The sequence below is a fragment of the Eretmochelys imbricata genome, chromosome 13 (assembly GCF_965152235.1).
Source record: "Eretmochelys imbricata isolate rEreImb1 chromosome 13, rEreImb1.hap1, whole genome shotgun sequence".
In the NCBI taxonomy this organism is placed as follows: Eukaryota; Metazoa; Chordata; order Testudines; family Cheloniidae; genus Eretmochelys; species Eretmochelys imbricata.
The window spans coordinates 36,486,694-36,514,009 of NC_135584.1; the positions used below are offsets into that span (position 1 = coordinate 36,486,694).

The window sequence follows — 27,316 nt, forward strand, 5'->3', positions numbered from 1 at the left end:
AGGTCTCATACTGGGCTTCTGATACCAAGGGTTCATGTTTCAGGGCCTCATCTTACTACAACAACTATATCCTTTTCAGAGTCACTGCTTTCCATGATACAGTCCTCTGTTCTGTAGGTCTAGCCTGCAATCCTTGTTCCTAGTTGTATAGCATTACATTTGGCTGTATTAAAACACACTTTGTTTGAATTACATCCATTTTAATTATATTCCTACCCTCTAATTCTTTATCAGTTTAAATCTGTACCAGTCTTTCATTTATTTTGCCCACGATTTATGTCAGACTAAGGTTGCCTAGCTCAACATACCCTTTTATTCATAATATGTATTTATAGTATTTGCTAATTTTCATTTACCACAGCCCCATTTTTCAGTAAACAAAAAAAAAATCAGTTACAATTCTGATACTGTTTTTAATCATGTTATCTATAAAAATATTGAAACCAGAATGACATCTCTCTCTCTCTTTATCTCTCCCTCTCTTTCTCTTCCTAAATTTCCTATAACTTATGGCTGAGATAGTATTTGAACCACCATATGTCTAACTTCTGTGATTCTGTGCATCTCTCAGGTTTCAGGAATAATGGAGACATGGAACAGAACAACCAGACAGTGGTGAGAGAATTCATGTTACTGGGATTCACTAGTCTATGGGTGGTGAAGATGTCCCTATTCTTGGTCTTTCTAACCATCTAAACCACATCCCTGGTTGAGAATTCCCTCATTGTTGCATTGACACTGTTGGATCGTCAACTCCACACACCTCTGTACTTTTTCCTCTGCAACTTGTCCTGCCTGGAGGTCTTCTACACTTCAGTCACTGTCCCAAAGATGCTCTCCAATTTCCTGTCCAGGAGACCCAGTATCACTGTGGTTGGCTGCATTGCTCAATATTACTTCTTCTGTCTAGGGGCCACCGAATGCTTCCTTTTGGCCGCCATGGTCTATGATCGATATTTGGCCATATGTAATCCATTGCAGTACAGCGGTCTCATGAACCACAGGCTCTCTCTCAACCTGGCCATTGCCTGTTGGGTCTTTGGCTTCCTCTCCCCCTTGCTGCCTACCCTCATGATTTCCAAGCTCCCCTTCTGTGGCCCTGACAAGATAGACCATTTCTTCTGTGATGCAGACCCGCTCTTCTGACTCTCCTGTGCCGACACCTATATCCAGCAAGTGGCTGGATACACGTTCACCTCTATTGTGATCCTGTGCGCCTTCACGTTCACCATAGCTTCTTATGTTCACATTGTGGGTGCGCTCCTCAAGATATCTTCAGGCAAGGAGTGGAAGAAGCCCTTCTCCACCTGTGCATCCCACCTCACTGTGGTTTCCATCTATTATGGGACCATTATTTTCATGTATGTCTGGCCAGGGGTCAATCAGTCCTTCAACCTAGGCAAAGTAGTGTCGGTGTTTTATACAGTGGTCACCCCCTTGATAAATCCCATGATTTATAGTCTCAGGAACAGGGAAATGAAAAGTCTCTGAGAAAAGCCCTGATTACCATAGGGCAGCACTAGGGAGGCGCTGTGCTACTGTGAGCAGAGTGGGTGGCTCAGTAGAATGCACTTTCCTCTACCCAACAGGTTTTACTCCAATGCCCAGAATAGTATCAGGGGACATTGTGCTGCAGTGAGTGACATGGATTGCTGAGTAGAGAGTGTCCTTCCCCTGGAATAAGTAGTGACCCAAATGGCAGTTAGGAGGTGCCAGTTTTTTTCAGGTAAATATGCGGTCCTGCCTCCCATTGTCCATTAAAGTTCTTATTGTAATTTTTTGCAAGATGTGAAGCTTTACTCTGGGCATCCTAACCAAATTATTCTATCTGCAATTACATTTTACAGAGAGTTTCATTTGCAAAAAGTTCACCATGGCTTCACCTTTGACCGCTCTCTGGTCTCTCAAGTTGTACCCCTCTAGTTTATGGCCCTCTTGCCATCACCTCTCCGGCAGTGGGATCCTGTGTGTTAGTATATAGGCCTGTTTGTGAGCCTGGGATAGAATTTTGGGTTTGACTTTTTGATACTCCTATATCTTATACTATCATGTGTGAACAAAGGACAAAGACACTGTGTGTGTTGTTTCTGCCCAGTCAGATGGGTTTGTTAGTATAATGGTGTCATAAATATAAAGGGAAGGGTAAACCCCTTTAAAATCCCTCCCGGCCAGAGGAAAAATCCTTTCACCTGTAAAGGGTTAAGAAGCTAAAGGTAACCTCACTGGCACTTGACCAAAATGACCAATAAGGAGACAAGATACTTTCAAAAGCTGGGAGGAGGGAGAAAAACAAAGGCCCTGTGTCTGTCTGTGTGATGCTTTGGCCGGGGACAGAACAGGAATGGAGTCTTAGAACTTGGTAAGTAATCTAGCTAGGTATGTGTTAGATTATGATTTCTTTAAATGGCTGAGAAAATAGCTGTGCTGAATAGAATGAATATTCCTGTCTGTGTGGTTTTTTTTTGTAACTTAAAGTTTTGCCTAGAGGGATTCTCTATGTTTTGAATCTAATTACCCTGTAAGGTGTTTACCATCCTGATTTTACAGAGGTGATTCTTTTTCACTTCTATTAAAAGTCTTCTTGAATGCTTTTTCATTGTTCTAAGATCCAAGGGTTTGGGTCTGTGGTCACCTATGCAAATTGGTGAGGATTTTTACCAAACCTTCCCCAGGAAGTGGGGTGCAAGGGTTGGGAGGATTTGGGGGGGAAAGACGTTTCCAAACTACCTTTTTTCAAGAACCCAGATAAAGTTTGGTGGTGGCAGTGGAAGTCCAAGGGCAAAGGGTAAAATAGTTTGTACCTTGGGGAAGTTTTAACCTAAGCTGGTAAAAGGAAGCTTAGGAGGTTTTCATGCAGGTCCCCACATCTGTACCCTAGAGTTCAGAGTGGGAAGGAACCTTGACAAATGGGAACAAATAATAACAGTTAAAAGTGTTACAGGGTATGGTGGGAGTGTAATTATGAGAATATACTGGAAAGCTGCCTGCCTTCACTCTCAAGCCAAGGTCAAATAATCAATTAGGAGGGGCAAGAGAGTTGTGGGGTGAGCCATAAGACACATTAAAAGCCAAAGAAAAGCCTGGCCTTGGCCAGAACACAACCCCACTCCTGACCCGTCCTATGGGATACAAAAGAGGTGGGACGAAGATCCCAGACTCAAGACCCTCCAAAACGGAACATGACCATACATTATAAGGGGTGGGACTGAGGGTGTGCATTTCAGGTATAATTATACCAGCTAAGGAGGGGGACGGACAGGAAACTGGGAAACAGCCTTTTCCAAACACCGTATTGTTGAAGATTTGCTCTAGTTGAGAAAGACTTATACTGGGGAAGTTCTTTGTACTGCATTGATAAGAGGGTCAGACTAGAAGGTCACAATGGTCTCTTCTGCACCATGGAATCTATCAGTCTATGAATCTTAGGCCTGGTCTACACTAAAAAGTTAGGTCAGCTTAACTACATCTTTCAGGGCTGTGAAAAATTTCACTCTCTATGCCATGTCATTAAGCCAGCCTAAGCCCTGGTGTGGACACTGCTAGGTTGAAAGAAGAATTCTTCCATCCACCTAGCTACTGCCTCTTGGAGAGGTGGATTTTCTACAGAAACGGAAGATCCCTTCCATAACTGTAATAAATGTCTACATGACACAGCTGCAATACTATAGCGTTTCTAGTGTAGACATACCCAGAATCTCTACAGTAGGAACAAAGCATAACAAGAGAAAATAATGGTAACAGAATAAAAGGCCTATTCACATCTCTAATGGCTGAGGTAGGTCTAACTTATCCCAAAGTCCTTTTTCCTTGAGGCCTGGCGTTCAGTCTGCTCCCCAGTCATCCTTCATTCACACTCCCTTGGCCTTCAAAGACTGTCCTTTTATTCCCCCAAAAGTTTTTTGCTTCAATTTTTCCATCTTGAATACCTCCTGTGTTGGGTCTCCCATCTTCCCTGCCAAAACAAACAAATAAGATCAACCGAAGTAAAACTTCAAAGTGAATTATACCTGTATTGTCCTATAAGTATCAGTAAATGGGAGAGGGTATCTAAAACTGTGCCCCTTTTCTTGAATATATGCAACTAACCCCTGTTTGAATTAACTCCTTGTAATCATATTATCTGTTGGGTTAGTGTGGGGGTGGATGATTGGGATTGATGACCTTTGCTATTCAGGAGGTCAGGCCAGATGATGGGGGGTCCCTCCTGGCCCTAAACTCTATGACAACAACACTCAGACAGACTGATGGAACAAATAATATTAATAACATATTACAAGTAGCCCCACATCCTTCACAAATTGCAAATGCTGTAAACCAGCACAACTCCATTAATTTTGTTCTGTTTTACAACAATTGTAAACTGGTGTTTCTCTGTTGGAGTCAATGGGAACAGCTGGCAGAATGTATTCAAAAGTTTGGCTTCTGTGACTCACACAAAATCATACAAGGATTCTGTGGCAGAGCCAGGAATTTACCCAGGACCTCCTGAGTTCCAGCCCAGCATTTTTAACATAACACCATGCTTCCTCTCTAGTGTGACTTCTCTCAAAACAGAAGTTTCTGTTTCTTGACATTTAAACTGATAGAGTAATGTAAATACTCAATCACACTAGCCTTTGCCCAATTAAACTATGGAAATATTTGTATTTATGTCTTTTACAAATTCTGTATTCAGAGAGAGCTCAGATTCCCAAGGGTTTTCTTTAATAAACTGGGATAAATGCTAGATCTCCGCTTGTATAGTTAGATCTCAGAAAGCAAGAGCTCCCTGTTGAAGATGCGTGCAAAACCAAAATCTAAGGTGCAGAAAGGTAGGGTATCACACACACACACACACAAACACACACACACACGCTGTCAAGGTTCCTTCCCCACTCTGAACTCTAGGGTACAGCTGTGGGGACCTGGATGAAAACCTCCTAAGCTTACTTTTACCAGCTTAGGTTAAAACTTCCCCAAGGCACAAACTATTTTACCCTTTGCCCTTGGACTTCCACTGCCACCACCAAACTTTATCTGGGTTCCTGAGAAAATGTTGTTTGGAAATGTCTTTCCCCCCAAAATCCTCCCAACTCTTACACCCCACTTCCTGGGGAAGGTGTGGTAAAAATCCTCACCAATTTGCATAGGTGACCACAGACCCAAACCCTTGGATCTTAGAACAATGAAAAAGCATTCAGTTTCCTCACAAGAAGACTTTTAATAGAAGTGAAAAAGAATCACCTCTGTAAAATCAGGATGGTAAACACCTTACAGGGTAATTAGATTCAAAACATAGAGAATCCCTCTAGGCAAAACCTTAAGTTAAAAAAAGACACACAGACAGGAATATTCATTCTATTCAGCACAGCTTATTTTCTCAGCCATTTAAAGAAATCATAATCTAACACATACCTAGCTAGATTACTTACCAAGTTCTAAGACTCCATTCCTGTTCTGTCCCCAGCCAAAGCATCACACAGACAGACACAGACCCTTTGTTTTTCTCCCTCCTCCCAGCTTTTGAAAGTATCTTGTCTCCTCATTGGTCATTTTGGTCAGGTGCCAGTGAGGTTACCTTTAGCTTCTTAACCCTTTACAGGTGAAAGGATTTTTCCTCGGGCCAGGAGGTGATTAAAGGTGATTACCCTTCCCTTTATATTTATGACACACGCAAAACTAGAAAAAGCAAGAAGGATGTTCAGATGTCATGGATATGGATGTGGTAGACTAGAATACAATAGAATAGAATAGACCTTTTGAGTCAACCCTCAACAGATATAAATGAATTCATTTCCTTTTACTGCAATGAAGCTACACTGATTTATCCCAGTGGGGGATCTGCTAAAGAGTATTTATTTCTCTTTCAATTTACCATATGTATGGGAGAAAGGGATGGAAATGTAGGATGGAGACCAATTACACCACAAAATTGACAGATCTATCTATCTATCTATCTATCTATCTAATCAATTTCTGTTAGTTTCAAAATTGCTTATCATTCAATCAAACCTGGGTTGATAGTCATTGACCTCCATGGCAGTCTGAAGGCTGTAGGGTGTGTGTTTGTGTGTAATGATTCTATGGTGTCCATCCATTTCCTCCTAGACCATTATCCTGTCATCATAATCAATATCTTCGGATCTCAGTCGGCAAACTGATTTAGTTAAATACTTTATACTCGTGCAAATAGCATTGAGAAAGGCCCAGGTCCTCAGAGGTTGTAGACTTCAGAGGTTGTTAGGAGCCTAAATACTGTGAGGCTCTGGGCCAAATTACTTATTTCAGGTTAGGGTTGAGTAGGGCTGGCCGGAAAACAATAATTCATTTTTGTGGGGGAAAAAACACATTAGGATGAAATCAAGACCCTTCAAAGAGTGTTATGAGAGAGAGAAAGAGATAGAGAGAGACTGAATCTATAGCCCAACGATTTGTTTATGTCTGTGCGCCTGTGTTTCTTTCTCAGTTTGCGAATGTCTATTTGTGTATATGCCTATTTGTGTATTTCTATGTATGTATGTGTTATCATCTTCCATGGGGGTCTACAATGAAGTTACTCCTAAAAATAATAAACTTTTGGCATTTAATATTATTAAATTATTGGAGGTGAAGGAGGAAAATTAGAAATATGAGCAGGAAAGGAAAAGAAATGAAAGGACTGATTAGGAGCTACAGAATTCAATTACTGTTTCCAGTGGTTAATTTGACGGAGGAAAGACCATGGATGTTCTAAAGAAAAGATTTTAGCAGTCTTACTGATACCACATAGTGCTTCCCTTCATGCACAATTCCCTTTTCTTCATTTGGTTTATTAAAAAAACAAGGTACTACTCAACCTGTCTAAAGGTACCAGCATCTGCCCCCAAATAAGGACTGAGGGCCAGATTTTCTGACATATTTAGGCACCGAATGGTATGGATAGGTGCCAAGTGAGATTTTCACAAGTGCCTAAATGAGTTAGTCATCCTACTCCCAGAATGTTAATTAGAGTTAGGTGCCTAAATCATTTAGGCACTTTTGTATATTCCACTCGGCATTGATCTGCAACTTTTGGCACCTAAATACCATTGTCAGTATAGCTTTGAGTAAGGTCTGAGTGATGACTTCATGATTCAGATCCAAGTAACATGGTTATTGAATTATGGTACCTCACACTGATGTTTATATTAGAAATTGACCTAATATGCCTAAAGGCTGAACTGTGAATCTTCTCATCACAGGAGTGAACAGTTATTCACATGAAGTCAATGGGAACACTCAGATAAGCCAGTGCTACCCAATGTAAATAAAGTGTCCTGCAACCTGGCACAGTGTTCTGATCTGCAATGGATTCAGAGTTTGAAAGTAACCCTATCTGGGATCTTCATCAGTACAGACTAAGGAGCCAGGCACAACATTCAGATCAGGATATTAAATTCTGGTTAGTCTGAGGTGTTTGGACCTGGGGCTCTGGTCCATCTCTATTTTATATCCATAAGAATATTCTATTTACTACCCTGTGTTTGCTAGTGTTGAATCATTCCATTGATCTCGTCCCCTCTTCCCAGATTAACTGCCATGCAGCCATGGAAAAAGCAAACCAAAACACAGTGAAGGAATTCATCTTCCTGGGATTTAGCAGCCTCCAGAATCTCCAGGTTCTCCTCTTTCGTTCATCTTGTCCATTTACATGCTGTCACTCGTGGGAAATTTTCTCATCATCGTCATCATCCTGGCAGAACCTCTCCTCCATATCCCCATGTACTTCTTCCCAGGGAAACTCTCCTTCCTAGAGATCTGGTACACATCGATCACTGTGCCCAAACTGCTGGCCAACATCTTGTCCAGGAGCATCACCATCACAGTAAACAGATGTGTGACTCAGTATCACTTCTTCTTCTCTCTAGGAGCCACTGAATACTTTTTCCTGGCTGTCATGGCCTACGACTGCTCCTTGGCAATCTGCAGCCCACTGCATTATACAACCATCATGAACCACAGGTTGTGCTTCTACCTCTCCACCAGATCCTGGGTTGGTGGATTCCTCTCCCCACTCTTGCCCACAGTTCTAATCTCCTGGCTCTCATTCTGTGGGCCTCAGGAAATCAACCACTTCTTCTGCGACTCAGACCCAATCTTCAAACTGTCTTGCTCTGACACTTACATTCAGGAGGCTATTGGATACACCTGCAGCTCTGTGGTCATCCTGAGCTCCTTCTTGCTCACCATGTCTTCCTACATCAACATCATAGCCAACATCGTGAAGCTAACATCTGCCAAAGCTCGGAAAAAGACCTTCTCCACTTGTGCCTCTCACCTCACTGTGGTGACCATCTACTATGGGACCATCATCTTCACCTATGTCAGGCCCCTGAGCACATATTCTTTTGGTTTAGGCAAAGTGGTGTCTGTCTTCTATTGTGTCATTACCACACTGCTAAACCCTCTCATCTATACTCTAAGGAATAAAGATGTGAAAAAAGCCATATGGAAATCTTTTACTAAAATGAGATGGCAATATGGAAGGACCACACTGCTATCTATGAGGGTGTTAAGTAGAACGTGAAATTGGAGTGGATTTCCAAAATTGCCAGAGTGACTTAGGATCCTATGGCCGATGTTCACTGACTTTCAATTAGACTCATGCTCTTAAGTTATTTAGGCATTGATGAGGATTTACTAATATATTTTCAATTGGATTTGTGTTCCTAAATCACTGATATTCTTTTGAAAATCCCAACATTTTATCTTTCAGTGGGATAGAAACCATAGTTAGGATTCTGAATGGATCCTAAAAGTACTGGCCATCTAACTCCATTAGGCTCCTTTGAAAATTCCAGGCAGAACTTGACTGCTATATGACAAGTGTTTGCTGTTTACATTGTCAACTATCTATCACTCTTGTTCCTGTTGAGTGGGAACTTACTCCAGAAGTGGCTCATTGTAACTGAAGGGACTTAAAGAATAAGTTGCTCTTCATTGTGAGTATGTCAGTATATAGGTCAATAGGGATTATCTAGAGACATTCCCCCATCTTTACTTGAGTAAATGTATGGTTGTAGTAATCAAAATCTTTTCTCTCTTCTTCTCTTGCTCTCTCAATCAAAATATAGACACATCTATCTATCTGTCTATCAATCTGTTTGGAAAGTGTACTTGCCCATTGTTCTGAAGTGAATCAATATTTTGATGGAGAAATAAAATGTCATTATTTTTAATCATCAGCGTCATCATCAGCAGCAGTGGCAGCACTGACTGCATAGAGAAGCAGGTTGAGTTTCTTTCAAAGCAAATTGTTGATGGCAGTTTTTCCAGGCCAACTTAGATAAACAAGTTGGGTGAAAAGTATTTTCCTTCACATACAGCTCAGAATGTGTCTAAATAGCAAAAGACCATAATAAGAAACGAATGCATGAGATCTTGGGACTGCTGCCACACATCCATTCTGCAATGGGGCTTACAATTTGGTCAAAATCATCCATCTCTAGCAATGACAAAACAAGCAAGCAAGCAAGCAAGGCTCTACCTACTAAGCAACAGTGAACTCTAGAGCTGACCTTGCAAAGTAATTAGTGAGCCAGCTCTCACTGAAGTCACTTATAGTAAATAGAACATGGATCAGGGTCTTTGTGGGAGTTTACAAAAGCACATACATGATTTAGGAGGACAAATGCCATTGGAAGTCAGAGGGATTGTCCTTATAAATTACATAGAGGCTTAAGAAAAATCTCATCCCATCTCAATTCCCTGTCTGTAACATAGAGATAATAGCACTTCCCAAACTTACAGGTGGTTTGGGAGGATAAATAGGTTATAGATTGTGATACACCCACATACTACAATAATAGCATAGATAGACAGACTTATGTGGTCCATAGACTGTGTGCTGGTCCTCTGCACTGTGCTGAAAGTCATACACAGCTCTTCTGCTGCACTGTTACAAAGTACAGTCATTCACACACCATTATAGTTAACAATGCGATGCTGCTGCAAAAAAATCAAATCCAATTTTAGGTTGCAGTAACAGAGGCATAGCATGCAAGTCATGGAAAGTTATAGTACCGCTCTACTCAGCACTGATTAGGCTTCAACTGGAGTATTGTGTCCAATTCTGGTCACCTCTGTATAGAAAGGATGTAGAGAAACTGGAAAGGATTCAGAGGCAAGCAACAAAAATGATCGAAGGGATGGAATGCAAGCCGTATGAGCAAAGGCTGAAGGAACTAGGTATGTTTAGTTTGGAAAAGAGGTGGTTTAGGGGGCATCTTTTAGCAGTCTTCAAATACTTGAAAGGCTGCCATGAAAAGGATGGAGAAAAATTGTTCTTTCTTGCCACAGAGGGCAGGACAAGAGGCAATGAGTTCAAATTACAGCATAGCACATTTAGATTAAATCTCAGGAAAAATTTCCCATCTGTAAGAACAGGAGGACAATGGAACAACTGCCTATGGAGGTTGTGGAAGCTTCTTCACTGGAGGTTTTCAAAAGGAGTCTGGATAGTCACCTGTCTTGGATGGTTTAGACACAACAAATCCTGAATCTTGACAAGGGACTAGACAAGATGACCTTTGGGGTCCCTTCTAACCCTATGGTTCTATGATTCTACTTTTCTATATCAAGAACAAAGATATGCTCCAACCGAAATCCTACACAAAATCTTTCATCCTCATAAACCCTCCTGAAATTGAGGTCATCAGCCTTTACTTCTGCTATGTTGTTGTATGCTGTCATCACCAGGGACTGGACCCTGGATTTATGGATTTAAAAATGTTAGCCTCTATTGGCTGAGCTGGAAGAATGATCATGTGAGTTGAGAAGTAGACTCATAAATGTCATTCTGCCACTAGAGGGGGATAAAGAGCTGCATCAAACTGATGTGATCTACAGTAGTCTTTTCTTAGCCCTTGTTTTATTTGGGGAAACAGTTACATGGGAAATTATACATATATATAATGAACAGTGTTTGTGGCAATGACTGCAAAATCAATAATCATACTTCATCACCCAAAATAGCATGTTTGATGCTTTAAGTGTTTCAGTGGTTTTCCTGCTCGGGGGCCCACAAGTGGGGTGAGCAGGACTGAGGGATGGAGCACATGGCAAGTTGAGCACATGGCAAGAAGACAGGGATTCTACAGTTACAGCCCACAGCAACCGTACCTGTATTGCCCCTCTGTGGTCCAGCAATGGAACCAACATTTAGGACTCTGGATCCTCAGCTCCTGACTGGAGTTTTTTTCAGGCTGCTATTCCCTGCGTACCCTGTGTTATTTGCAGAAAGTCCTAAAAGGCTTGTGTCTGCACTCTGTTCTCTCTCCAGAGGCTATAAATCGTGTAATTGCCCATAGTTATAACTATCACACAGCCATGTCACATTTATTGTTCAGGTGAAAGCATTATAGAGGAAACATCTTAAAACAATAAAAGAACCTACACACATATTAATGAGCCTACCAGAGACCACCCCACATAAACCTCAGGGTCAGTTAGGAGTCAGTCCTTGGAAGTCCACCCAGGGCTTTTTCTGTGGTTACAATTTCATAACAGCTTTAGCAAGGGGTAAAAGTAATATTAAACTCTTACTGGTAAGGGTGCCTGTCTGCAGGCCCCCACAAGGGGCGGGGCTGGGGGGTCAGCCACCCCCAGCTAGCCCATCTGTGCTGCCTGGGGCTCCGGAACTGATTCAAAAGGGCCTGGGGCTCTGGCCTCTACTACTGCGGCAGCGGCAGTGGCCAGAGCCCCAGGCGCTTTTAAATTGCTGGCCCTGGGGCAGCTTCCCCTTTTGGCCACCCCTTTTGGTGGCCCGGGGTGGGAAGGGGCAATAACATTAAAACGCTGCCATTAACGTCAGCTGTGTGCGGGCCGGTACCAGCTTCTTACCGGTACATCGTACTGGCTTGCACCAGACTACTTTCCTCCTTGGCTTTAGCTCAGAACAAGAACCTGCATACATAGGTTAGTCTTTCCTTTATACAGCATGGGCCTTTGATCTTCAGATTCCGGGAACAGGTAATCAGCTAACAATGCTCCCTTCTTCAGGGAGTAGACCCGAAAGGCAGGGGGTTTGTACAACTAGAAGAGGAAATTTGCAGTCACCTCCCCCTAGAGATTCCCCAGGCAAACCACTTGACACTGTTTGTTCAAAAGTCCATTCTTGCCTGGCCCATTGCTCAGTATTGTCCTTTGAAGTTCATAAAACTTCCCAAGGCTAACAATAGTCCATCACCTTCACATTTAATGCAATGGATGCCAAAAGGACTTAAATATAATGTAATCAGGTTTTTCAAGGATACTACAAGAAATTGCCATATCTATCACACCTACCTAGGAACTACACACTATTCTGATTGGGGATCTGACCATGACCACATCTAAGGCAGAAGAGAAGAAGAGATAGGGCAGGAGGGACTGTGCCTAGGCTCAGTTACTCACAAACCTCATACTCCCAGAAGCAGTGAGACCAGACTAGGGTCTTTTGTTATTAGAACTATTGAAGGCTTTTTAAGATTAAAGTGAATCTGGTTAGGGAAATCTGGCTGTTAGGTCTTGCTTTCCTACCATCTATAACCAACAGGGTTAAACTAGAATCTCAGAGAGACCATGATGGGGTACAACTCTTGGGGAGTGCATGTAAGCAACTAGGGTAGTTCAGGAGGTCTGGGACTCTGGTTTCAGGATCAGGAGGCAGCAGGATAGCAGGGGTCTGAACCTGGGAGTGTGGAACAGGAGTAATGACCAGATTCCACCCAGACATAGGGAACTTAGAAGCACATGGGATCCACTGGTTGTGTCTATTCATAACAGACAGGAGCTATGCACGGTGATATGGGACCAGGTTGTAACACAGGGCTTTCATTAACACCTCAACATCACTACCTTCAGCGATTGCATGCAGTGACACCTATGTAGTTCCATTTAATCTTCAACTGTTGTAAAACAGAACAAAATTAATGGAGCTGTGCTGGTTTACAGCATTTACTTTGAAGGAGATATGCTGATTTATACCAGTTGGAAATCTGGCCTATTGATTTTAATGGAGCCAAGCTGATTCATGCCAGTTTGTCCCACTGACTTGACAGGAGCAATGGAGAAATAAGATACTACTCAATTATATCAGAAGTGGGTCTGTTAATTGTGTTACCAGACACTGGAGGCATTTTACCATGAAAAGCCAGTTCATATCATTTGTTGTGCACTAAGGATCAATGATAGTAGAAGAAGCCTGTGGGTAACATCCAGGCCCTACTGAAGCCAAGGTCAACATTCCTACTGACATCCATCAATGGGGCCAGGATTTTACTCTGAGAGTTTATCCACTGATTAATATGGAATCTGTGTCTCTTGGTAGCACTATGTTCAAAAAGAAACATGTTGGTAGAAACTATGTTTTTTTTTCTTGGAAAATGCGGAAGAATCTGCATTTGGACCTAACATCAAGAGCAATTTTGTCATCTTAATGTAGAAAGTTTATCTGTACTGTTCTAGGTGACTCCCATTTACCTTCTCCTTTGGGGCCTTGTTTGAGAGTTAAATGTTCACCAGATTCACAAGGGATCCAAGATCTCCCTACAGAAGGTTACTATATATCAAAGACAATCACCTTCAACAAGTCATATCTCACTAGGAGTCTGGTTTTAAATTACTGTTCGGTTTATTGTATTTGAAGTTTGAATGAGGGGTAAGAATATTCCTCTTGCTTACTTGCTTGATTTCCCTATTTCTTTCTTTATTTCTTGCTTGCTTTCTCACATAGGCACCAATTCCCTATGCAATTAAATGAGAGTTAAATGATTAATTCCTTTATGCTCTTTGGAAAGTCAAGCAACATTGAATTTATGTGTTGTGTTATATTTTTTGTCATTTGGCTAAATGCGCTTTGTAGGAATTAATGTGTACATTACCACAACTATGTTTATGAATTTTGGACCATATTCTGATCTCAGTTTCACCAATACAAATCTGATGTAAATTCACACACATTAATGCAGTTCTTTTGAATTTAATTGTAGTCAAGTCCAAACTCAAGGAATTAAAATGTAACATTAATGGAAAGGGAAGAAAAGTCATAACCTATTGTCTGCGCCCTCAAAAGTATGCAATCAAATTTGAAAAGTAATGCAAAAGATGACTTTTTTTACAAAATACTCTTCTATGAAATATGATAAAGTTATCTAATATGATAGATTTCATGATTAGTTAGATTTGTTGGCCCTGATAGTCTTCTCTGTTTCACAATTTTTGCAATTGAGTAACCTTATTGATTTCAAAGGAGTTACTCCTGATTTACTCCAGGAGGAATGAGAGTAAAATCAGCAGAAGCAGTAATAAGACTAGAGACGTTTGAAGACAATGGAGGGAAACTTTTCTGTAATACAGTAGGGATTGCTTGTCATATCAGGATAATACTATTCCTAATAATGAAGCAACAATTATATATTGCCATGTAGGTTATCATAAAAATGAAATCTGGGAAGCTCAAATCCCCTCTCATTTTCACTAGTTGTATGTACCAGTGCATCTCCAATGAATGGAGAATTAACCACATTGATTGCAATTTAAATCAGTGTGAGTTAAAGGGTTATCCAGACAATTATTTTTTGCACCTTGATTCCACCTAAATATACATATTATTATGTCATATTTTGGATTATATACATTCTATATATTATATAGACTGTGAATGTGCTATACTGCAATAGATACATTTTGTGAAATTAGTGTAGAAAGTGGAATCTTGGTTACTAATAAGACTTCTGGTGTATGAAAGAAGTTTGAGATCATATTGTGAACTCCTAACTCATGTAATTTATGTAAATCGTCCAACAGACTTCATGTGCCTCTATTTGAGAACATCCATGGTGTTATTTTCTCCCTTCTACAGTCAAATGTCAGGAGAATATAGACTCATTATCTGAGACAGTTTATTGTGCTAATATATTTTAATGTAGCTCAGTTTGTATGTATGTTCTGTGAAAGGTCTAGAGTATCACAAAGCGCTCTCTCTCTCTCTCTCTCTCTGTGTCAGTCAGCCTAGATTCTTCAGTTGCCATATTGCTAGTTTTTGCAATACCTGACCAAAACTGAATCTTTATTCCTACAGAAGGAACACTCACGCAATGGAGCCCAGTAACCACACCAGGGTGACCGATTTCATCATGCAGGGTCTCTTTGACCACCCTCAATACCAAGGACTGATCTTTGGGCTATTCCTGTGCCTTTATATGACTGCCATCATGGGCAATTCATTGATTATTGTGGCTATTGTCCTCCACCCACCTCTCCATACTCCCATGTACTTCTTCATCGCCAATTTAGCCCTGGTTGACATTTTGTGCACTTCCTCAGTCCTACTGAAAATGCTGGAAAACCTGTTGCAGGAGGAGAAAATCATCTCCTTTGGTGGCTGCATGGCCCAGCTCTTTGTCTTTACTTTGTCATCAGGGACAGAACTTGTGCGTCTCGCTGCTATGTCATATGACAGGTATGTTGCCATCTGCCACCGCTTGCACTATGTCAATCTGCTGAGTAAGGAAATTTGCATCAGTTTAGCAGCTGCTGTCTGGGCTGTTGGTACCATCAATTCATTGGTGCACACATTACTCATGCTGCACCTGGATTTCTACGGACCCAACCTAATCCAGCATTTCTTCTGTGAGATCCCACCAGTGTTGGCACTATCCTGCAGCTCCACCTATCTCAACGAAATTATGATCTTCATGGCTGACATCTTCCTGGCCATGGGGAACTTCCTGCTGACCACCATGTCATATAGCTTCATCATCATCGCCATCCTGAAAATCCGGAGCTCCAAAGGGAAGCAGAGAGCCTTCTCCACCTGCTCCTCCCACATGCTTGTGGTCATCTTGTACTACTCCACAATCATCTACACCTACATCCGGCCAACATCCAGTTACTCGCTGGATAAGGACAAGATGGTGGCCATAATATACACCCTAGTCACTCCAACCCTGAACCCTCTGATCTACAGTCTGCGCAATAACGAGGTCAAAGTGGCCATCAGGAAAATCCTTCCATTCACCACAAAATTGCAATTTTTCCAAGAGTGAGCCTGATTCTCACCTGCCTTGTCCCTTGAAGGCCAGGTCCAAAGGTAGTATAAATTTTCATAGAACTAAGGATTTCAGTACACACAAACTTGCACTCTGGTATATTCACTACAATGGAAATACAAAAATTTATATGAGTTGGGGATGTGTTGCACTGACTGCAGTAGGGCTAGGCTGAGGATTGGACCCCATTGACATCGGTGGAACTATGCTGAGTCACAGTAGCTGGACTATGGGATAGATTTTGAAAGGTGTTTAGGTACATACTGGGATTTTCAAAAGCACCTAGGCACCTAAAACTCATTGATTTTAAAGCAATTTAGGTTCCTAGATGTGCTGGAAAAACACTTTAGGTACCTATATACCTATAAAAATCTCTCCCATTGTGTACCACATTAGTTCGTATACAGTATCGCTGAATCAGAATATTCTATTCTATTCTATTCTATTCTATTCCTGAGCCAATAAGTATGATAACAATATAAAACAGACTCTCTCTCTGTTCACGAATGTCTTGTGAGACATTAAAAACCCACATTTTTTCAATCACGTATCTGTTGAGATCTGGAGGTAAAGCTAGAGTCAAACTGAATTACTAATTGAAGAAGAGTCCTGTGGCACACAAAGAAAAAGTGGGACACAAATAGACTGGTACAACCTGGCTTGTTTAATGAACAGAACGGTGATAAGTGCTCTCCAAGGCTCCTGGTAATTTCTGGGCTTGTCATGGAAATGAGCAGCAAGATTCTAGAAATGGGTGAAAATGTTTACAGTTGAAATCACCAGACTGATTGGTGAATGTTGATGGGATGAGGCCATTTGGAATATTACTTAACTGGGGATCACTCTATGGGATCAGAAGCAGGTGGGTAGACTGCAAGGAGAAGGCTTTACCATGATGGTTGCCATCCCCACCAATTCCTGAGGCCATCGATCCACCATGACAACATTGGGCCTTGTTTGTTGAGATTCTGAAAGATGTCCTGACCAAAACTGGCCATACAAAAAGAAAAGAAATTACACCCCCCCCCTCCACTTCTCCAGTGGTGCTGCTTAAATCCCATGTAATGTTTATGACGAGATAACTGGCTCTGTGGATGAGGGGAAAGTAGTGGACGTGTTGTTCCTTGACTTTAGCAAAGCTTTTGACATGGTCTCCCACAGTATTCTTACCAGCAAGTTAAAGAAATATGGGCTGGATGAATGGACTATAAGGTGGATAGAAAGCTGGCTAGATTGTCGGGCTCAACGGGTAGTGATCAATGGCTCCATGTCTAGTTGGCAGCTGGTATCAAGTGGAGTAACCCAAGGGTTGGTCCTGGGGCCGGTTTTGTTCAATATCTTTATAAATGATCTGGAGGATGTTGTGGATTGCACCCTCAGCAAGTTTGCAGATGACACTAAACTCGGAGAAGAGGTAGATACGCTGGAGGGTAGGGATAGGATACAGAGGGACCTAGACAAATTGGAGGATTGGGCCAAAAGAAATTTGATGAGGTTCAACAAGGACAAGTGCAGAGTCCTGCACTTAGGATGGAAGAATCCAATGCACCGCTACAGACTGCGGACCGAATGGCTCGGCAGCAGTTCTGCAGAGAAGGACCTAGGGGTTACAGTGGACGAGAAGCTGGATATGAGTCAACAGTGTGCCCTTGTTGCCAAGAAGGCCAATGGCATTTTGGGGTGTATAAGTAGGGGCATTGCCAGCAGATCGAGGGACATGATCGTCCCCCTCTATTCGACATTGGTGAGGCCTCATCTGGAGTACTGTGTCCAATTTTGGACCCCACACTACAAGAAGGATGTGGAAAAACTGGAAAGAGTCCAGCGGAGGGCAACAATAATGATTAGGGGCCTGGAACACATGACTTATGAGGAGAGGCTGAGGGAACTGGGGATGTTTAGTCTATGGAAGAGAAGAATGAGGGGGGATTTGATAGCTGCTTTCAATTACCTGAAAGGGGGTTCCAAAGAGGATGGCTCTAGACTGTTTTCAGTGGTAGCTGATGACAGAACAAGGAGTAATGGTCTCAAGTTGCAGTGGGGGAGATTTAGGTTGGATATTAGGAAAAACTTTTTCACTAGGAGGGTGGTGAAACACTGGAATGCATTACCTAGGGAGGTGGTGGAATCTCCTTCCCTAGAAGTTTTTAAGGTCCGGCTTGACAAAGCCCTGGCTGGGATGATTTAATTGGGAATTGGTCCTTCTTTGAGCAGGGGGTTGGACTAGATGACCTCCTGAGGTCCCTTCCAACCCTGATATTCTATGATTTTATGATTCTAACACTGGAATTGAATTCTGGGTTCCTGCTGTCATTCCCTCTCCCGTGTGTCATTTTCCTTCCTTGCATTGTGTTGAGATCCCCCCCAAGGCCCTTTCCATTCTCCTTATCCAGAACAACTCATCCAGGTCTGGGAGAACTCTTCAATTAGTATCAGAGGGGTAGCCATTTTAGTCTGGAGCTGTAAAAGCAGCAAAGAGTGCTGTGGCACCTTATAGACTAACAGACGTATTGAAGCATAAGCTTTCATGAGTGAATACCCACTTCTGCATCTGAAGAAGTGCGGTTTTTACCCACGAAAGCTTATGCCCAAATAAATCTGTAGGATCTAAAGTCATTCTCATACTTGTGCACTCTCTATCTCTTTCTGGTCCTATGGCTCTTGAAGTATTTATCCAAAGTGGAACAGTTTCAGCAGGAGAGATTGAAGGAGCCCCCTCAACATACTATCCCCATGGCGAGAGCACTCACCTGAGTGGTGGCAGATTCCTGGTCACATCTCCTCAGTCAGAGGAGAGACATGAATCAGGGTTCCCCTCATTCTAGGCAAGTGCTTTCACCACAGAGCTGTAAGTTATGAGGGAGCTCCTTCCCCATGACCTCCAAGAGAAGGCCCAAAGCTGAGAATCCCAAGCAGAGGTTGGCCTGGTTTTAGGTGCTGAAGTCCTAAGAGGGGCTGGACTTAGTACACAACCCTCTCTTTGACATCTCCTATTGGTGAGCTTAGGTGCGGAGCCACCTAGCATGCTACCTTTTGTGGATCCCATTCTTAGGCACCTATCATGCCTGACTCCGGCTTTGTGCATCACAGTGATTTTCTAGGTGCCCAAAAGATAGGTGTGATCACTTAGAGGGCACATCTACCCTTAAAATGCTCTCCCTTCTGCATAGTTAATCCACCTTCCTGAGAGGCAGTAGCTATGTTGGTGGGAGAAGCTCCCCTGTCGACATAGCACTGTCTACACAGGAGGTTAGGTCAGTACAAATACATCGCTCAGGAGTGTGGATTTTTCACACCCCTAAATGACATAGTTATACCGATATAGGTCTGTAGTGTACACCAGACATTAGCATTAGTCCCTTTGTGAATCTAACCCTTAGTGTAAATGAGAATCAAGAGGATTAAATCAGAATTCCCCACTATTTTCACCCTCAGTATAATTTCACATCCACTTTGCATTCCTGATTTGATTTTCTTCACACTTAAAATGGTTTGAATCTGAAATAATTTCAAAGAAAGCAATGTACCTGATTGTCCAAGAGCTTATATCTTGTGTTGGTGAGCACTCCTGACCTACTCTGGGGTAAAACTGCTGTAGGTGAGAGGAGAATCTCAGGGACTTTGCACAAAGGTAAATGGCTACACAGGATGCAAGTCAGTGGTGAAACATACTTATTGAATGAGGGGGAAGGGATAACTCAGTGGAGGGGGGAGGGATAACTCAGTGGTTTGAGCATTAGGCCTGCTAAACCCAGGGTTGTGAGTTCAATACTTGAGGGGGTCATTTAGGAATCTGGGCCAAAAATTGGGGATTGGTGCTGCTTTGAGCAGGGGGTTGGACTAGATGACCTCTTGAGGTCCCTTCCAACCCTGATATTCTATTGGGAGGAGAGATAGCTCAGTGGGTTGAGCATTGGCCTGCTTAAACCCAGGGTTTTGAGTTCAATCCTTGAGGGGCCATTCTGTGTGACAGTTGTTTTGCGGGGAGGGATAGCTCAGTGGTTTGAGCATTGGCCTGCTAAACCCAGGGTTGTGAGTTCAATCCTTGAGGGGGCCATTTGGGATCTGGGGCAAAAATTGGGGATTGGTCCTGCTTTGAGCAGGGGGTTGGACTAGATGACCTCCTGAGGTCCCTTCCAACCCTGATATTCTATGATTCTATGATTTCCAAATCGTCCATGCATAAACACCTCTGCACTCATACTAACTCTGGCTACATCTGCATGAAATATTGTCCAGCCCTTAGCTATTCTAATTCAGCATAGCTCCAATGAAACCAATGGAGTTATGAGATTTGCTCCAGTTGAGGAGCTTGCTCATTTGAGAGTGGTGAATATCCAATGTACCAAGGGATGGACACTGCAGGGGGATGCTTGGAGACCTCAGTGGGTGGATTGTGCCTACTGCTCACTTGCACAGGGATAGTAGAGCCTGTGTAGGCTAAGAGGGGAGTATTTGTGTTGCCTGCGGCCGATGGAGTCAGGGAGCATCATAGCTCCACAGGAAACTGAGGCAGACAAACACCTATCTTCATTAATTGCTCTAGAGTTAAGGCATCCTGATGCCTAGAGAGGACAGCGATATGCATGCCCATAACTGCCTATGGAACTTTTTCTGCAAAAACATAGGTGCTGAGTGAGTTTAGGAGCCTACCAATTTTCAACAGCAGCTGAGTGCGGGTTTTGTGAATACCAGTAGTGACTGACTCTGGGATTTAGGTACCAGAAGTGGCTAAGACACCTAAGTCTTTTTGTGAATCTTTCACAAGGCTATTTTACACCACTCCAGTAATACAAAGCCACCTCAAAGTGAGTCTAAATATAACTTACTCCCATTATAAAGTCCTTTTACACTGCCAGAGTGATGTAAAGTCAATATCATTGCAAATATCTAATCTGCCCTCCTGAATAACAAAAGCCGTAAGACTTCCTTGAATTAACTTTTATTTGATTTATAAAAGAGCTTTTAGAAGAATACATCCAATCTGGATTTTAAAATAGCCAGAGAGGGAGAATCCACCAAACCCTTGGTGAACTGTCCTAAAACACAGTACTAGATCCACATTGGTGTAAATTGGAATAGCTCCATAGAAATCAGTGAACCAGGCCCAGTTATGCAGTGGCCTGTACTGTAAGATTGGCAAGCAACAAAAATTGAACTCATTCTGTTAAAAAAAAAATTCTGAAAATCAGCAAAAGTGGGTCTCAACTAGACTGGTAAAAACTGGCTTGTTTAAGTGAATGGAACATTTAGTCAAATGGCAAACAGTATGTCAAGCTTCCTCCCCCACTCTGAACTCTAGGGTACAGATGTGGGGACCTGCATGAAAAGCCTCCTAAGCTTATCTTTACCAGCTTAGGTCAAAAACTTCCCCAAGGTACAAAATATTCCACCCGTTGTCCTTGGACTGGCCGCTACCACCACCAAACTAATACTGGTTACTGGGAAAGAGCTGTTTGGACGCGTCCTTCCCCCCAAAATATTTCCCAAAACCTTGCACCCCACTTCCTGGACAAGGTTTGGTAAAAAGCCTCACCAATTTGCCTAGGTGACTACAGACCCAGACCCTTGGATCTTAAGAACAATGAACAATCCTCCCAACACTTGCACCCCCCTTTCCTGGGAAATGTTGGATAAAAAGCCTCACCAATTTGCATAGGTGACCACAGACCCAAACCCTTGGATCTGAGAACAATGAAAAAGCATTCAGTTTTTTACAAGAAGACTTTTAATAAAAAATAGAAGTAAATAGAAATAAAGAAATCCCCCCTGTAAAATCAGGATGGTAGATATCTTACAGGGTAATTAGATTCAAAAACATAGAGAACCCCTCTAGGCAAAACCTTAAGTTACAAAAAAGATACACAGACAGAAATAGTTATTCTATTCAGCACAATTCTTTTCTCAGCCATTTAAAGAAATCATAATCTAACACATACCTAACTAGATTACTTACTAAAAATTCTAAGACTCCATTCCTGGTCTATCCCCGGCAAAAGACCCAGCATACAGACAGACACAGACCCTTTGTTTCTCTCCCTCCTCCCAGCTTTTGAAAGTATCTTGTCTCCTCATTGGTCATTTTGGTCAGGTGTCAGCGTGGTTACCTTTAGCTTCTTAACCCTTTACAGGTGAGAGGAGCTTTCCCCTGGCCAGGAGGGATTTCAAAGGGGTTTACCCTTCCCTTTATATTTATGACACAGTATAATACAGCACATAAAATAAATGTTGTTTGACTTTCAAAAGAGTATAAATGAATTAATCACTTAACTCTTATTGAATTTCATAGGGGGTTGGTGCTTAACACATTTAGGAGCCTTTGAAAATATCATCCTAAAGAAGAAAACTTGATTTAGAAAAACCAATGAAAGAAAGAAATTCTTCTCTCTCATTCAATCTTCAAAAACAATAAACCAAGCAGCAATTTAAATACAGACTCTGAGTGAGATATGGCTTGTTGACGACGACTGTCATTCATACAGAGTAGGCTTTTGTAGGGAAATCTTAGATCCCTTGTGAATTTGGTGAAGATTTAACTCTCAAACAAGGCCCCGAAGGAGAAAGTAAATGGGAATCATATAAAAGAGTAGAAATGAGAGCCAAATTTGGTTTACAGGATAATTCTATATAGGAAGGAAAACCCATATTGAGTTTCAGATTAGAGAGCGATTTTTCAGGAGTGGCAATTAGAAGGGTAAAATCTTGTCACTTGAATAGACCCTGTTCCAGCCAAGTACTTAAACACATGTTTTAGCATATGAGTCAACTCCTTGACTTCCCTGGCCCACTCATGTGCTCAAAGATAAACAGATCAACTGTTGGATCAAGACCATATATGTGATCCAGAGTTATGGTGTCATCACACTTATGGAGACCCATTGTTGTCAATTATGCAAAGTGGATTTTCTGAAGAAGAAAAAAAAAGACATTGCCTTTCTTCAATACTTTCTTTGAAAAGCCATCTCTTCTGGAACATTTGCTCAGTCCCACAGTATGAGTGCTTCTTGTACCTCACTGAATAGAATGTGCATCTCTAACAATTCTTCTAATATGTCATGTTTTTCTAACTTCATCAAATATTCATTCATAGAGTATAAGGCCAGAAGGGACATTTAAATCATCTAGTCTGATCTCTTGCATATCACAGGCAAGATAATTTCATCCAATTACACTTGTACTGAGCACAATAATTTGTATTTGGATAAAGAATCTTTCAGAAAGTCCTCCAGTTTGAATTTGATGCCATGAAGAGAATCCACCACTTCCCTGGGAATTTGTTTAATCAGTTAATCTCTCTCAGTGTTAAACCCGTGTGCTTTATTTCTAATTTAAATTATGGTGGCTTTAGTTTCCTGCCATTGATTCTTGTTATCCTTTTTCCTGTTAAAGAGCCGTATGTTATAATTTGGCCCTGTATGACCCTAAATGGCAACCTGTGTATTACAAATAGACACAACCAGTAGATCCCATGTGCTTCTAAGTTAACTGGGTCTGGGTGGAGTCTGGTCACTGTTCCTGTTCCATACTCCCAGGTTCAGACCCCTGGTATCCAGCTGCCTCTTGATTCTGGAATCAGTATCCCAGACTCCCTGAGCTACCCTAGTTGCTTACATGTACGCCCCAAGAGTCCCATCCCACCATGGTCTCTCTGAGATTCTAGTTTAACCCCATCAGGGACAGCGTGGCAAGAAAGCAAGGCCAGGCAGAGGGATTTCTTAACCAGACTCACTTTACTCTTAAAAGCACTCAAGAGTTTTAATAAAAAACGATCCTTGTCTGATCTCACCCCTTCTGGGAGTCTGAAGTTTGTGAGCAACTGAGCCCAAGCACTGTCCTTCTTGTTCTATCCCTCCTTCTCTTCCTGCTTATATTATGTGATAGTCAACTCCCCAATCAGAGTAGTGTGCTGCTCCTACGTAGGTGTGAGTATCCTCAAAAAAACTTATTACATTCTGTTTAAGTCTCTTTTGCGTCCATTGCATTAAATACAAAGGTGATGGGTTATTGTGAACCTTGGAAAGTATTATGAACTTCAGTGGACTGTACTGAACAATGGGACAGGCAAGAATGAACTTTTGAAAAAACAGTGTCAAGTGATTTGCCTGGGGAATCTGTAGGGGGAGGTGACTGCAAATTTCCTCTTCTGGTTGTGCAAAACCCCCAGCCTTTTGAAACTACTCCCTGAGGAAATGACCGTTATCTGATGATTACATCTTCCCAGACTCTGAAGATCAAAGGCCCACGCTATATAAAGGAAAGACTGACCTATGCATGCAGGTTCTTGTTCTAAGCTAAAGCTGCTATGAACTTGTAACCACAGAAAACCCCCTAGATGGAGTTTGAAGGACTGACTCATACCAGACTCTGAGGTTGGAGGTTGTGTGATTGCTGGTTGGCTCATTAGCATCTGTGTAGGTTCTTTTATTGTTATAAGATGTTTCCTCTGTAATGCTTTCACCTGAACAATAAATGTGCCTGCTTAGAAAGGGTTGTGTGGTAATTTATGACTATGGACATTTACAGCCCTTTTAGGGCTTGCTGGGAATAACACAGGATAGTCAGGGAATTGTGCAGCCTGGAAAAACCCTGGTCAGGAGGGATGGAGATGCAGGTCTCTGCCCAAGAGAGGTGACAGCTGAGGAGCCAGAAGCCTAAAGGCGAGTGGCCTTGCTGAACCACAGAGGGGGAATACGGGCACAGTTGCTGTTAGATCCCTGTCTTCCTGCCATGTGCTCAACCTGCCATATGCTCCATCCCTCAGTCCTGCTCACCCAACCTGTTGGCCGCTGAGTAGGAAAACCATTGTCCAGGGGGGTGGGCCAGCTGGTGTGAGAGGTGTCCTTCAGCATGGTATCAAGCGTCTTTAATGGTCAGGGCAGCTGTCTGAAATGCAACTCAATAGGTTCACCTTGGGCATATTTTGACATGTATTTACCACACAGTACCAAATGGAGGTCATAATTTGATACAGAAATATCCCACTCTGTCACACATTTTAGGTTTGCGACTTTTCTTAATGTGACTTGTTTTACTTACACATAAACACCAGACTTGGAACAGAGGTGGTCACACACAGTGTTCAGGATATCACCCAAAGCGAGAACAACTTCTGTCCCCAATCTTGCAAATACACATATGCTTAACTTTACTTCTGTGAGTAATCCCATTGATTTTGCAACCAGTCACGGTAGAAAAGTCAATCTTATGTTTGAGTGTTTGCAGGACTGAGACCTTACTTTATCAATTTTCTTTGAATACTATTGAGCCCAATTTCTTTGAGTGCATATATAACCTGCACTACATTTGGTGCTTGCTCCCTCTCTTCCTTTCATAGCCTTCAGTGGTGGTCTTGGGCATTTTTTTTGTTTCCATCTGAATTTTCCAGGTTCTTCTTTATGTTATTGGTGGGATCTTTTTGTGTTTGTACAAAAAAACAGAATACCAACACCTGGAAAAAATATTCCAGAGCAGTACCTTTTACTGACAAGTTAGCTTTATCTTTAACCAAAGTAAAAATAAAATAAAATACTGATTTTTAAGAGGGGTGGCTTTCCATTGAATAAGTGGTAAATTTCTATCAATTATTATTAAAAGTTTTAATCTCTTAATAACAATGGAAGATAAATATCTTTTTTTTTTAGCTTTAGTACTATATGAACTTGGTTTCATTATGGTACTTAGTGCTGGAGAGGTATTTATGTGAAAAACAGCTGTCCAATAAGGGCTTTGTCTAACATCTGGGTAGTTACACTATTGGGTGGACAGTTTCTTATGGGATTTTCACAAGTGTCTGAGCAGGTTGGGCACCTGGGGCCAGAGTTTGAAACATGAGTTAAGCACTTAGGGCCATATTTTGTATATAAGCACTCAATGAGATATTCAAAAGTATCTAGGGACTAGATTTACAAGAGGATTTAGGCATCTAACTGCCACTTTAGGCACCTAAATCCCAGAATCAGGCTTCACTAGGATTCACAAAACTCCTGATCAGCTACCTTCAAACATTATAGGCACCTTTGCCTGGCACCTAAGTTTTTGTACTGTAACCCTTCTGCCAGGTGGAGTCAGCAGCAACCAGGGCTGCGTTCAATATCCAGTGTCCCACTCACAAGTATAACACAAACCCCCCACCCAGTAATCAGGGAATATTAAACACCCTCCCTTGGTGCCTCTAGGAGGCAACACTTCCCCACTCACAGGCACTGAGTCTGTGTACAGCAGAGAAAACGTTTCATGAAAAGAGGAAAGAAACCTGGCACTAATTTAGGAAAATACCACACCCATAATTCGAATATATCTGACCATGAGCAAAACTCCCTCTCCAAGGATTTTGGGCAGTGTCATTTGCCTCCATTTCTCACCTTACGGTGTGAAAATCCAACAAACAAATCCCTTTAAGACACCACTCCCCTCTCCCTCCACTGCCCCCCACTCACAGCTGCTGTGCTTGACCAGCGGAGACCCAGAGTTCACCTCCCATCTGGGGAAGCGAGGGGAGAAATGTCCAGCAATGTCTTAGCTGCCACTGCCTCTGACTCACAATTGATGCTAGGCATTCTGCCTCGCTGCCTGCTACCGCTGCTGCACCCCCATTCATGCCGCCGCTGTCGTTCATCGTGCCACCATTCGCTCCATTGTGCCGTCGTATGCTCTGTCCCCACTGTCCCTATGCCCTCACCTTCCGCTGACACCTGCCTGTCTACTGTGACCTCTTAGTGTCGGTCTCTTGGGGTGTCACCCAGCTCTCAGTGATTTCAGCTCTCAGTGGGGGAACCTCCCTGCTAGTGCAAGCTGGGCTGTCTCCTCCACAGAAATGCTGTCCCACAGCAGATCTAAGCACTTAGACCTGATTATCAGTGATTTCAGCTCTAGTGGTCATTCAACAAAACAAAAGACTCTCAGTGGAGCCTAATCAGCTCTACCTTTAGACAAGGGAGAGGGGCAGGTCAAATGGTGCTTATAACTCTTAGGCAGAGCCCACACCACCATGCAGAAACACCTGTCCCCACCCTCTCTCTCCCTTTGTCCACTGAGATCTGGCATCCGAGCCCCCTGCTTAGCGATTTCAGTCCAGTTTAGGGTGACCCCCTCAATCTGGACAGGCTAAATAAAGTTCTGCCTCCCTTTACTTGTAGAATCAGAATAACAACATTTACTGAACCCTTCATTCAACACTAAAGTGATTTGTAACCCAACACCAACCAACATTGATTACTTTGGCAACACAGCTCTCTCTGTTGGCTCAAAAGGAACTAGGCAGGTGATAATCAGGTTCATGCTTAGAAAAA

General features: G+C 42.3%; 2 protein-coding genes and 1 pseudogene across 2 annotated transcripts; all 3 read left to right on the forward strand.

Moving 5' to 3' along the window:
- The first annotated feature begins 591 nt into the window (after positions 1–591).
- LOC144273204 (olfactory receptor 6Q1-like) lies at positions 592–1,491 on the forward strand (annotated as a pseudogene).
- Positions 1,492–7,648: 6,157 nt separating this feature from the next.
- On the forward strand, positions 7,649–8,524 carry LOC144273205 (olfactory receptor 6F1-like). The gene has a single exon (XM_077831734.1). The coding sequence runs from the start codon at positions 7,649–7,651 to the stop codon at positions 8,522–8,524; it is 876 nt and encodes a 291-aa protein (XP_077687860.1).
- A 6,550-nt stretch (positions 8,525–15,074) lies between these two features.
- Positions 15,075–16,025, forward strand: LOC144273206 (olfactory receptor 13G1-like). Its single transcript, XM_077831735.1, has one exon. The coding sequence runs from the start codon at positions 15,075–15,077 to the stop codon at positions 16,023–16,025; it is 951 nt and encodes a 316-aa protein (XP_077687861.1).
- Positions 16,026–27,316: the final 11,291 nt, after the last annotated feature.

Excerpts from the sequence above, each read along its gene's own strand:
- LOC144273205 (XM_077831734.1), top strand. The coding sequence starts at position 7,649 with ATGCTGTCACTCGTGGGAAATTTTCTCATCATCGTCATCATCCTGGCA.
- LOC144273206 (XM_077831735.1), top strand. The coding sequence starts at position 15,075 with ATGGAGCCCAGTAACCACACCAGGGTGACCGATTTCATCATGCAGGGT.